Source organism: Halichoerus grypus, chromosome 4 (genome assembly GCF_964656455.1).
Source record: "Halichoerus grypus chromosome 4, mHalGry1.hap1.1, whole genome shotgun sequence".
NCBI lineage: Eukaryota > Metazoa > Chordata > Mammalia > Carnivora > Phocidae > Halichoerus > Halichoerus grypus.
This window is the reverse complement of record NC_135715.1, coordinates 143,048,444-143,061,597: the sequence shown is the minus strand read 5'-3', so window position 1 is coordinate 143,061,597 and position 13,154 is coordinate 143,048,444. Positions and strand designations below refer to the sequence as shown.

General features: G+C 42.3%; 1 protein-coding gene across 2 annotated transcripts in view; it reads right to left on the bottom strand.

The window, feature by feature from the left end:
• Positions 1–12,391, bottom strand: part of ITGA4 (integrin subunit alpha 4) — a 78,632-nt gene extending 66,241 nt beyond the window's left edge. Inside the window, exons 1-2 of one of the 2 annotated variants that reach the window (XM_078071062.1) lie at positions 11,897–12,391; positions 11,409–11,530 (exon numbers count right to left, since the gene is read on the bottom strand). In XM_078071062.1, coding sequence (XP_077927188.1) covers positions 11,409–11,530; positions 11,897–12,093 — 319 coding nt within the window. In that variant the 5' untranslated portion in view covers positions 12,094–12,391. The remainder of the gene's footprint in view (positions 1–11,408; positions 11,531–11,896) is intronic. The other variant, XM_078071061.1, reaches the window with a different exon arrangement.
• Positions 12,392–13,154: the final 763 nt, after the last annotated feature.

Sequence of the window (13,154 nt, the reverse complement as noted above, 5' to 3'; positions counted from 1 at the left end):
TCTCAGGGATTTAAGCTTCGGAGAGGTCTTCTTCCTTCACTACTATTTGTCTCTACTTCTCCAAAATATTATCCCCTTCAGTTTTAAGATAGTAACAGAGGGTCTGAAGGGAAACAACATTTGCAGGTTTGAAGTTCTTTACAGAGTGTGATCTGGGAGGAGGACGATTGAAGACGGAGACTCAGCTGGGGCCCGTGGGAAGTGCCTACGTCAGAGGGTTTCTGTGAGGATCGTGAGGAGTAAATGAGATGCCCGTGGAGTGCTTGGGCCAGAGCCTAGCAGAGGAAGCAGGCAAATGTTCGTCGATGTTGACATTATTATTATTTTAAGAATTAAGCTAAACATGATTAAACTGCACATATGGCATGTCATATATCCTCCCCGTAAAATATTTGTGGCCCATCACTGCCAGGCCTCATCATTCACATTTAACTCTCTTAATTTTCACAGCAGTAGCAGGAGGCTATTATCAACCTCATTTTACACGGGAGAAAACGGAATCTGAAGGAAGTAAAGTAACTTCCTTGAATCCAGGGGGCTGATAAATGAAAAAGTTTAGAATAAAAAAATCAAAACTTGTCAGAAATCAAAGATCTCTGTTACTTCCCACTACTCTATGGCATGTACAATAGAACTCTACAAATATTTCAGAGGTAGGAATGAACTGAAATCCATTTCACTTTCTAAATCTTTTTTTCACCTTAAAATGTGTAAAATATCACAGATCTGCCCACAGACTGTTCAGTCAACTTTCTAGTGCTCAAGAAAGATGTCACGTACTTAGTTCCTCTCTTGCCCTGCCCTTTTCCTCAATTTAGATCGGTTCTCGGTATTTTGGCATTTCCACTGAGGAAAGCCCAAGGGGAAAGATCAGACTCCAAGTCCTTCTTCCTACAACTTGCTGACAGCTTGGGTGAAACACTTTGTGGGTAAGGGAGCCTAGGACTTTTGGATGCAATGACGTTTGATTTATCTGCCTGTGGCTTTCCCATCGGCTCAGACATTTGACTGGGGCTCTCAGTCTGACTTTCTAGCTACTAAAACAACACACACACTGATCTGATCTTTCAAAAACATGACAAAATTTAAAGTTTCAGAAAAAGAGTGAGAGCCCTTCCTCCACCAATTCCTTTTTTTTAAAGTTGAAGTTCTTTTCCATTGAAAGATGAGTCCTACATATTTCAAATTTTTCTTAAATAATCCTGAGACATGGATGAGCACTGTTCTATTCTATGTTTGATAAACAGTCATTTATTCAGGATATCTTTATTTGTAGAAGCAATAATTACTGAGTACAAATAATTGCACAATTCCTTCTACCTAAATTCAGAATATTAGAGAAACATATGGGATTAAAAGTGAATTCGATTCAACTATGAAGATTATAAAATATACCACTGCAGGATTATGAGGATCATAGAAAATTTGCCCTTGTGCCTAAAAGACTTCCTGGCACCTAGTAGGTGTTCATTAAATGGGAAATGCTTCTGCTCCGCAGCCTCCCTGCGTTGCGTTGATTTAGACTGCACCAGCAGAGGGCGCTCATAGCGCTGCGAGATTTAGTCAGCGGGCCTTCAGCTCTTTCAGCCAAGTGGCCCCTTCTTGTAGTTTTTCTTATCAAATTCTAATTACTATTAAACCCATTTTGTTCACTATATTAAACTATGTACTTTTCCCACATACCTAGTAAAACACGGTGGTGATATTTCTAAAAGATAAAAGTGACGTTTATGAATTCAACAGCAATAACAATAATTTTAGGTCATGAAACGTAAAATGCCAAGTTTTGGAGAAGACATGGGACGTGAGAATACTGAACTTCCAAGACCATTTCCTCCAGCTTGTCTGGAGTCAAGATATCAAAATAAGCACAAAAGACTCAAAGATCAAAATAAACATCAAAATTAGAAACCAGTCTCAAAGTATTTGCTTTCTGGAAAAGCATGTATTTACATGTCATATTCTCAGGCTTCCTAGTCCAAATCTGATAATGGTTCATAACCATGCTTAGTGTAGGTGAGAAAGAGCTCACAGAACCATAGGCCTGAAAAAGCCAGCGATTTCAGTCCTCTGTTTCATTTTATTTAATATCCCTTTTTTACTTTATACATCTTATTTTATTTATTTTATTTTATTGTATTCAGAAAGAGTTCAGCATAGAGGTAGATGTCCCTAAGCAGAAGAGCCAAGTTTTAGGGCTGCAATTTTATAAATCAGGGCTGATCCTGAGTCATCATTAGACCTCAAAATTCTAGAAAACTAGGTCACTTGTGAGCTTAATTCTAGGTTCGGATTTTCCTCCAGGGACATTAGGCCCCAACTTCTTCAAATTCCTACAGGAAACCTACACAAGTCCTTTCACTAACTGCAGCAGAAAGGACAGCAGAAAAGTGTACCACGACCGATACATTCGGTGAGCATAATTTAAAGAGGGACCATTGTCTTAACAATAATAACTCATATTTATTACATGCTTCCTATGTACCCAAGCATACTTTTAATCCCATGTAAACATACATATTAACTCATTTAATTTTCATTACATCCCATGAGCACATATTATTATCAAAATGCAAACTGTACAGATGGAGAAGCTGAAACAAAGGGAGGTTAAGCATCTTGCCCAAAGTTACGCTGCTAGTCAGTGGGGAAGGAAGGATTCAGGTAGACACTGTCAGCCGCCGCCCTATACTACGTCACAATGATTGCTATTTCCCTGTGAGGCAGGGAGCAAATCCAAATATTGAAATTATTCATAAACCTATACAAATTTTATAATAACCTACTCCTTTAACACTCATTTCCAACATTAGAAAACAAGGAAAGAAAATTCTTTATTTCCATGGTTTTCAGTTAAGCTCTTGGACTTATGGATTCATTTGAAAAACTATCACTAATAGACGGATACCATTTTGAGTGTCTTTGAAACAAGAATACAAAAATGTAAACTGGGGAAAAAAAAAGAACCTCTAGGGAAACCTGCTCTCACTTAACAGTAGGCGGTCAATATTGAAGCACTGTGCTTGGTTTGGGAGTTTACAAGGTAGGATGGAGGAGGTCAGGAAGATGCGAGGTATGAAGTATGTGAGAGAAATAAGAGTCAGTCAGGAACTCCATGGCATTATTCAATATAGGCTCAGATCGAGATGAGGAGTTACAGACGTCAGAGGACATGTTTCTGTCCAAAGTTTAAAGGATGGGATAAGATGTTAGACAATGATTTGCAGACAAAATAATGACCTTCTAAAGAATATTAAAAACTTTCACAAGACAAGAATGGGATCAGGTGACGTAGAGGTAGAAAGATTTACAAACATAGGGTATACACTGAAAGAATCTTCAACACAGGGTGTAATTTTGAAAGGACATGCCTAATCCATTTCACACAGTATTTCCTATAAAAGAGATCTGATGACTAAGTCTACAGGCTTACTATTTCTGAACATATTTATTGTGAATTATAGCATTTCAAATAATTTATATGAAAAAGATTCCCCCCATTTTTTTAAATTTTGGGGGGCATCAGAACAAACACACAGCAATACTGAACACTTGTAAGCCCACTTCCATGTTCTAATTTGATGTTTCCAGCTGTCTTAACATTAAAAAAAAAAAAAATCCCAGTTTTTAAAGATGGTCAGTTCCAAGCTCCTTGTCCCAGGAGTGGGTATTATTGTTTAGATTGCCTGGTATGAGCACGCAGAATCTTTGGAACCCAAGGCTGACCCAGACTTTTGGAAATGATGCTGAAGTGTATAGCAGAGGAATTACCCAAATCTGAGAAATGTATCCATCCATTTCACATTTATTGAGCTTTTACTATCTGCTCATCAAAATTGGCCAGAACAAGTTCAACTACTCAGGTGTCTGCTCTTCCAGGAAACCTTCTCTCATCATTCAAACAATTTCTTCTCCCCACTGTGTCTCTATCATCACATTTAATACATACTCTCATCATGAATGATCTAATGTTTACCTGTCTCTCTTGTCATCTAGAGTGATTTCTTTGAGGGCTTCAGCAATGTCTTACTCAACTTTCTATTCCTACTACCTAGCATAAGTAACCAATAAAATGTATTTAATTAATGAAGAAAGAACCCAGATAAAAGAGTTGTTGACACTTGCTACCAGTATTTTCTTACTCCTCACTTCTCCTCAACCCTCTGCAGTCTGGCTTTGCCACTAAAGCTGGTCTTACTAAGGTTACTCGTGAGCTGTACTAAGTTCTTACACCTTGCTTGACCTCTTGGCGACTTTTGATACTGCCAACCACTCATCTCTTCCCAAGATCTCTCATCCTTTGACTTCTGTAATGCCACACTGACCTGATCTCCTTGCTACCTCTTTAGCTTCTCCTCAGTACTTTTTTCAGGCTCCTCTTTTCTTCTCCGGTCGTTCTCAACCATGGATGAATATTGGTATCATCTGGGGACATTTGGAAACCCTAATGCCCTACTAAGGGTTCTGTATTCAATTCCAGTGTGTGTGTGTGTGTGGGTTGGGGGGGGTGGTTTCTACACCAACAAGCGATTCTCTGACACTGGCTGGGTGCCTTACAATTCAACTCAATTCTGACACTATCTGGTGATAGCATCAGATCCCACCGGTTAAGGACTTAGTCCTACAAACTGTCCCATCCCCAATACACATACACACATACACAAACACACTTCAGATGCCAATCAAAAGTCCAGGTTGTCACCTATACTTCTAACCAACTGGCTATCAGAAGTTCCAACTACCCCATCCCTGGGTTTGATTAATTCACGAGAGCATCTCACAGAATTCAGAGGCATTTTCCTTCCTAGATTACTAATTTATTATAGAAGGATATAACTCAGGAACAACCAGAAGGGAGAGATGCACAGGGCAAGGCATGGGGAAAGGTTACAGAGCTTGCACTTTCTCTGAGCACTCCACTCTTCCCCTAATCTTCATGTGTTCACCAATCCAGGAGCTCTCCCAGCCCTGTCCTTTTGGGTTCTTATAGCAGCTTCTTTACATAGACACATGACTGATGAAATCATTGGCCATTTGGATTAATTCCACATCCAGCCCCTCTCTCCATCCTGGAGGTTACGGGGTGGGATGGAAAGTCTCAACCCTCCAATCACATGTTTGGCTCCACTGGTAACCGGCCCCCATCCTTACATGGGCTCCAAAAGCCACCTCACTCACAAAAGACACCTTTGTAGCTCTCTTCACTTAGAAAATTCCAAGAGTTTTAGGAGTTCTGTGCCAGAAACAGCAAATAAGACCAAACTATATTTCGTACTATAAATCACAATGACACACCTTCCTAGATCCACTTGCAGAGAGATTTTATTTATTTAGGATGAGCATAGGTATTATTTTTTTAAGATTTTATTTATTTATTTAAAAGAGAGAGAGTGTGAGAGAGAGAGCATGGGGGGGGGCAGTGGGAGAGGGGTAAGAGCAGTCCCCCCACGGAGCAGGGAACCCAATGCGGGACTTGATCCCAGGACTCTGGGATCATGACCTGAGCTGGAGGCAGACACTTAACTGACTGAGCCACCCAGGCATCCCCCGAGCACTGGTATTCTTAAAGCTCTGCAGAAGAATCTAACTTGCGGCCAGAGTTGAGCAATACTGTTCTAGCCACTTCTCAAATAGTAGGAATCCTCTGGGATCTATCCTGAACCCTCTGGAAGCCTAGAGAGCTTCCAAGTTAAACTCATTAACTCCCATGGCTTTGATTACCATCTCTGTCAATTGCAGTCAACTCCACAAATTGCCACAGCAGACCCCTCCTGCCCACCAGACCCATACATCCAACTGATTACTAGATATTTATTTCCATGTCTTCTGTGGACAGCACCATCATCCATCCAACAGTCTGAGTCACAACCTTGGGTAACATCTTTGAAACCTTCTTCTCTTTCATCTCTTGTTTAATAATTACCAAGTCCTGTTGAGTCTGTCTTCTAAATAACTGTAGAATATCTGTTTTGCTCCATTCTTGCTGCCACTGTCTTAGTACAAGCACTTATCACATGTAGCCTAAATTGTAACAAAATCTTTCACTACCTTCTGCCTTGACTCATTTACTCCAAAGCATTCACTCCGCTGCAACCAGAAGTATCTAAAACACAAATCTGATCATGTCACTCCCCAGCTTTAATTACCTATGGGAAATTCATACTCCTTAACCAGAGCTCACAAAGTTGTACAAAAATAATCCTTGCTTAACTCTCCCACTTACCATCCACTTCACACTCCACAGTCCAATTGTATGCATTCTTCTTTCATTTCAAAGATGCCATGCTCTCAAAGACCAGGGTCTTTACATACAATGTTTGCTCTGTCTGGCATCCTGTCCCATAAACCTCCTCCTCTAGCTAACTTCTGATTTTTATTCAGTTCTCCACTTGAGTATCAATCCCCTAGGAAGTCATCACTTTATTTTCCTAATTAGATTAGATCTTCTCACCATACTTTCCTATAATAGTCTATCCTATAGACTGTAACCTTCCTTGGTGCAAGGACCATGTTTCTTTCCTACGTCCAAGTTCTGGCCCTTTGGCACCCCTCGGTAAATGAATGAATGAATGAATGACCCACATGTACAATGGATTGACGTATCTGGCTCTAGAACTGTTGCCTAGGGGAGATATATGTAGTCAGTGGGAATATTACTCAGTGATCAGGTAAACTTAAGGCAAAAATGAAATGCATTTAGAAAACCTCAGCTCTCAAATTAGGTGGAAGCCATTCTTTTAGAGATGGAGTTTGGGAAATTGCTGGAAATCAGGAAACTTAATTCTCTTAACATGATAGTTTATTAATGAAGCTCTCTGTCTTGATTTTTGCATAATTAGAACCTACGTTCAGGGGCAATTTTTCAAAATGACCAGTCTGTATCAGTCTCAGCTTCATAAGGTACAATTTAAAGAGTACTGCAAATGAAAAAGAAAAGTTATCAAGAACATTTTTGAAGTTTCAACAGTGTGAGGTTTGCCTTTTAATGTTAAGCTAATAATTCCTGCAAATCAGGCAGAAGCGAGAATGAGGTAATCATTAGTTTAACAATGCAATGCTAATTAACCTCTTCCAAATAGGTTGTGTAATATAACCCCGGAGGTTGGCTAGGGTGATATAATTCTAGAAAGAAATCTGAAGGGGAATAATGATGATCAACTTGTGATGGATCATTGTTCTTTCTGGTAAAGAAAAGAGAGGCACAAGCAAGAACCTTAAAGGTCTAGTAATTATGCAGCACTTGGTCTGGAAAAGAAAAGTGAAAGTCCTATTCATTTATGCACAGACACTTGGAAAGCACCTGTTACAAAGTTAGTGTTTTCCCTTGCAGGGGAATTATATTTCTCTAGAGCAGTGCTGTCCAATAGAAATTATAATACAAGCCACATATGAACTGTTTAATTTTATAGTAGTCACATTAAAAAAGTAAATAAAAATAATTTTAAAAATATACTTTAACCTAGCACATCCAAAATATTATCATTTAAATATGTAATCAATATTAATTTTAAAATATTTATTTTGACATATAATTAATATCTAAGAAATTAAGGAGATGTTTTATATCTTGTTTTCTGCACTAAGTCTTTGAAATCCATCATTTAATTTACATTACAACACCTCTCATTGCAAACTAGCTATATTTCATGTGCTCAAGAGCCACATGTGGCTACTGGTTACCATACAGGGAAGTGTAACTATGTAACTTTAGACTCTATTACCCAGATGTGTGTGTGTGTGTGTGTGTGTGTGTGTAGCATGCGTATAATGCTATTAGTGGTGGCTCCAAAGTAATAAAAGATCTGGAATGTCTTTTGAATAACCAAATAAAGACAATCTTTTTAGTACAATTTTATAATAATTTATGTATTTTATTATGTTCTAATGCTTTGAATATCGGTAATCCATGGAAAGTCTATGATTCCATATGGTAATGGAGTCATTATTTGTAATGCCTTAATTTAGCAACCATGTGGGATCAAAGTTGCCTTTAAAAAAGCCTCAGCAAGGATACAGAATGCCTGATGGAAAAGCAACCAGACATGTGAAATCACTATGGCCTCCTCAGACACAACGTGTTTGGGAACAAGTCTGGGCTCAGACCTTCCTGATGGGGAAACCACCTTCCTTTGGTTCATAGAGGGAAATACCAAAGAACTGAGTGGAGAGGACACTTCTCAGGCAGGCAGGGAGGTGGAGGCAGATTGCATGCAGGATGAAAAGCACCTCTTCTAAAGTCAATTCACTTCACTAAAAGGGGTATCTTACTCTCAACACCTTACACCCTGAACATTCTAGATAAATAGGCATCTGCTGCTCACTTCTGATTATGGCCTCAGTGAATATACCACAGCATGTGACAACATTATCCAGGGATGGTGGCATGTAATGGGAGGGTACTGATCTCCTCTTTCGAGAGGAGGAGTCCATCTGAGTCAAACTTTGATGTGAAATTCTAACTGAGACCTAAAGACCAGTCCATGTGGATAGTATTTAACTTACTAGGAGCTGGGCACCATTTTAAGAGATCTTCCAACTTCATCTCCTTGATAGCAAGTTAAGCCATTCCAAGTGAAAGAAAACACCGTACTGACATGGCAATCATAGCTGAATATTTAGCTACTACTATAAGGTTTTTCCGGTTGGGTCAACAAGAAAATATTTTTTACCATGTTTCATCTCAACTGTTACCTCTTACTTTATACACTTAACTTTCTGTTTAGTTTCTTAATTGTCCCTATTTATTAACCTCAACCTGACTACAGCAGATAACATACAGATATAGTTTTAAGTAGAACACAGGGATAAAAAGAAATAAACTAATAATTTTCAAATATCTGTTATATGTCAGGTATCCAGCTAAGCATTTTCTATACAGTATAGTTACCCCCCTTTGAGACAGGATAACTAAAGCCATTCTCATAATCTATAGAATTAGAATACTGTACGTGTCTGTGGTTCCATATTTTTTTCTTGAAGCTTTTCTACAGAAAATATTACATAGTTCACAAAGCCGATAATCCTTAAATGTCTTTCACTACCAATTTATTGTTTTTAGTGTTTCCTTTCTAGACTTCATCCCCAATCCCTTATTTTACAGCTTCAGGTTACTTCTGAGTTTGTTCTGAATAGAAACACACAATTTCTTTATTGAAAGAATAGAAGATATATTGTTTAAAATGCTACGTGAGAAACAACTTCAGTCAATTCTTTTGCAAATATTCCAAGCTATTACCACAGCTAGGAGTGTTTCAACCGACTGATTGACCAGAAAACTTGTCTTCCTTTTTGCCTTTTATCTCAGTCAACACCTTTTTTTGTTGACTAAAACTGTGAAACTTAAAAATGTCTTTCGGCTTATCATTTCTAATTAATTCTCTTATTCATCAATCAGGTTGATGGCAATCAAACTTTCACTTTGCCTTTATTCACTTATCCATCCAATAAATCTTCACTTAATTCCCGTTTCTGGCACATCAACCATGTGCATATTTCTCTGAGGATAGGTCTATAGTCAATCCGTAAGCTCCACGTGCCCCAAAAGTTCGGTTTTCCTTCCATTTTGACAGGCATTATTATCTCAAATTGTGTGTGATATTATGACATGATCTTTCCAGTTAGACGCAGACACCTAGAAATAGATTCAGTGCCCTTCCAGATAGGAAGTAGGTGTTAAATACCAGCAGTTACAATGCCATGGATCAGGAAATGGACAGGACAACAGAAATGAAACTCTTCCTTGCTGAGACTCTGTCAAGATCCTCTGGCAGATCGAGTTTGTCTCCTCCACTCCCTAATTCTTCATCCCACAACTCTTTCATGAAAATCATGCTTTGCAGAATTGTTCCAAATGGATAGGTCTATGAATGTCATGCCTTCCTGGTCTGCCTTTTGGGATGGAAGATACTTAATGAGAGGCTACATGCTACAGACAACTGCTAGACTTTTATGGATGCTCTCTGAGTTACGTGCATACTCTCTTTGAATTCATTCTAAATGAGGGAAACCAGCTTCCCAGTTGGAGAAAAAGCAAAGACTACTATAAAAAGAAAAAGGGGTTAGAGATGCTATAGCCCAGGGATGTCTGGGTGGCTCAGTCAGTTAAGCGTCTGCCTTTGGCTCAGGTCATGATCCCAGGGTCCTGGGATTGAGTCCCATATCGGGCTCCTTGCTCAGCAGGGAACCTGCTTCTCCCTCTGCCTGCCTCTCTCACTCTCTCATTCTCTCTGACAAATAAATAAATAAAATATTAAAAAAAAATAAAAGATGCTGTAGCCTATCCCAAAGGTCTATTTATCACAAAGATAAATATGAAAAAAGTGCCAATTGTAACCTTTTATTCACCATTTGCAGAGGATGTATCAGCTCGGCAGACAACATACTGGACTCTTAATTTTATTTTTAATTTTATTTGTACTGAAGATGCACAAAGGAAAGGAGAGGGCTTGCACTTTGGAACCAAGCTGACTTGACTGACTTGAGGTCCCATCTTTCCCTCATTAGCTGAGTAACTTCAGAAAAAGTACTTGCAACCCTCTGAGTCACAGAGTCCTCATGTGTAAAGTAGGAACAATGCCAACCACGACCCAGTGGGGCTCTGGGGCGGGGAGCAACATATATAGCAGTGTCTAGCAGTGTTTAGAACAAGATAGGTCTAAATTAATACTAGTTCCCCTTTCTTCCCCCATGTATCTGTGCAAAACAACATTGCTTTTGGCTTTGAAATGTGAACTTTCTCCTCTCCCCCATCAAAATACACTTTTTCAAGTTGTCACTTAGCTAAGAAGAGACCTTAAGAAATGACTTCAAATAGAGGTATCCATTTAACATGAGAGTTTTGGGAGAGAAAAATTAACAATTGTACTTTAGCCGTCATTTTAATTATAGTAACAATGTGGATGCCAATTTTTCCTTATGCTCTTCTTTTATATTTCATATTCTAAATAAAACTGTAACATTTTCTTTTTTAGAAAGTCCTTAGGCTCAATGACAGGATATGGGATCAATTCCAACTGCTATTCTTGATCGGGCCCCTTAGCCTGTTCTTTAACAAGCCTGATAGGTCAAAGATGGAAATAAAATGCTTAAGTGATGGCCTAGCTGGATCCCGTCTTTAACGTGCTGAGAGACTTTAAAATGTGTTTTACATAAGGGGGAGAGAGGGAGAGGTGGAGAGAATGTATCCTCAGAAACTTTCCTCTCCATAGTTTTGCCAGGGTACTGGAATCATCGTTGTCATAAGCAAAAGGGAGAAAAATGTTGACAGAACGAAGGGAGTCACTTTTGTTTTAACAAGGTTAGATGGTTTGGAGTTAAGAGTGAAAATCATTCATTTTAAACTAGAATAGGCAACAATGAGATTTTCCAGGACTTGTGCTAGTTCCCCCCTGGTCCCAGACCCAACTCACCCAGCTGGAGCTGTTCGCAATTCAGGTCTGGATTCTTTCCGATCTTGCATCTGTAGATCGCGCCGGGATTGACCACTGAAGCGTTGGCAAGCCAACTGGCCGTGGGCGCCCCCACTATGAGCCTAAAGCGAGAAACGTGCACGTGCGCGCAGACGTGAGCTGAGCTGCCCACTGAACTCCTGGTCTCCACAGGCTCGCAGCTGGCAGCCGGGCCGCTCCCCCAAACCTCCTCCTCCTCCGCCCACCACCTCGCGCACCCAGCCCGCCACCCCCAACTCGCAGCTCCAGAGCCTTGCACCAGAGCGCACCCCAGGCGTGCCACCCCGAGATCAGTTAGCTTCCCGAGCAGATCCAGCAGGCTGGCCGTCGCAGCGCACCCCTTCTGGCTCCTCCAGAGGGAGGAAAGTTTGAACTGGGCAGGGGATCCCTGAGGCGCCGCTCCCTCGCGGCTCTCAGATGCCCAAAGCGCCCAGTCCCACTCCACTCACCATCGGTTCGCCCCGTGGCTGTGCAGCACCACCGAATAGCCGAACAGGGTGTTGGGGGGGCCCTGGTAGAGCAGCGCGCTCTCGGTGTCCACGTTGTAGGGGCGCCCGGTCGGGACCCCCAGGCACAGCAGCAGCAGCACCGCTTCCCAGACGGCGGCCCCTCGGGGACCGAGCCCGCACCTCGCTTCCCCAGCCATGCGCTCTCGGAGGAGAACATTCAACACCAAACGGCCACGGTCCAAAGTTGCGGGGGATGAGACGGTCGGCTAAGGGGAAAAGCGCCCCAAGAGAAGTGCAGCGTGTCCGGCGCCGGCGGGCGAGAGGGAAGGAGGGAGGGAGGGAAGGAGGGAGGGACAGGGGAAGGGAGGGGAAGTCGGGCCGCCGCGGGCGGAGCAATTGAGGTTGATCTGGGATGCAGCACGCCCGCCGGGCCCACGCCCCGCTTCTGCAGCCAGGAGCTGCGGGTGCTCGCGCGGTCCCGGGGAGCCGGCCTCTGGGTGGGGTCCCGGGCGTGGTGCGGAGGCACAGGACCCTGCGCCGTCTCACCCCACGCGCGGCTGTAGGGGGCGCTGGGGGACCTCGGCTGCGCGGGACGCGAGTCCGGGCCGGGGCCTCCCAGCCCGCCAAGCGCGGGATAACTCTGGGCTCCCAGGATTTGCAAGAGGGGAGCTGGAAGAGACAAGGACTTCGCCTTTTAACCGTGGTTGAGGCCTGGCTGCGGAGCGGCGTGGCCCCAACCTGAGCTGCGCGCGCACCACGACGAGCATGGGATCTCCGCGGCCTGCCTGGCGTGGCCCAAAAAAGGCCAGCCACAAACTCGGGCACCAGGACGGAGGTGGATAGTTAAGCTCTATCTCTGATGGTGGGCGTGGGGGGGGGGGGGGCGGTGCGCAGAGAGGCCATAAGCAACCACTAGAGAAATTAACGAAAGGGCCACAAATTAAAGCCAAATAAACAAAAGGAACTCCCTGAAAGCTCCTGAGGCAGGCTTCGGTGACAAAGACGTTATGGCTATGCACTTCAAGAGCCCTGCACCCTTCTATGCCCACTTCCTTCCACCCCACACTTCCTCTAAAGTCCGGGCTGCGTTCCCGAGGCAGAGGAGTGGTAAGCAGGGCAAACTGAATGGAACACAGTTTAGGCTGTTGCAGAGTCCAACGCGGAGGCTGGGTTAAGGAAGCACCAACTTGCTTCACTTTAACAGGTATCTCCGTCTGCTTCTCCATGCTCCTCCTTTCCATGCATCCATCGTTGCCAA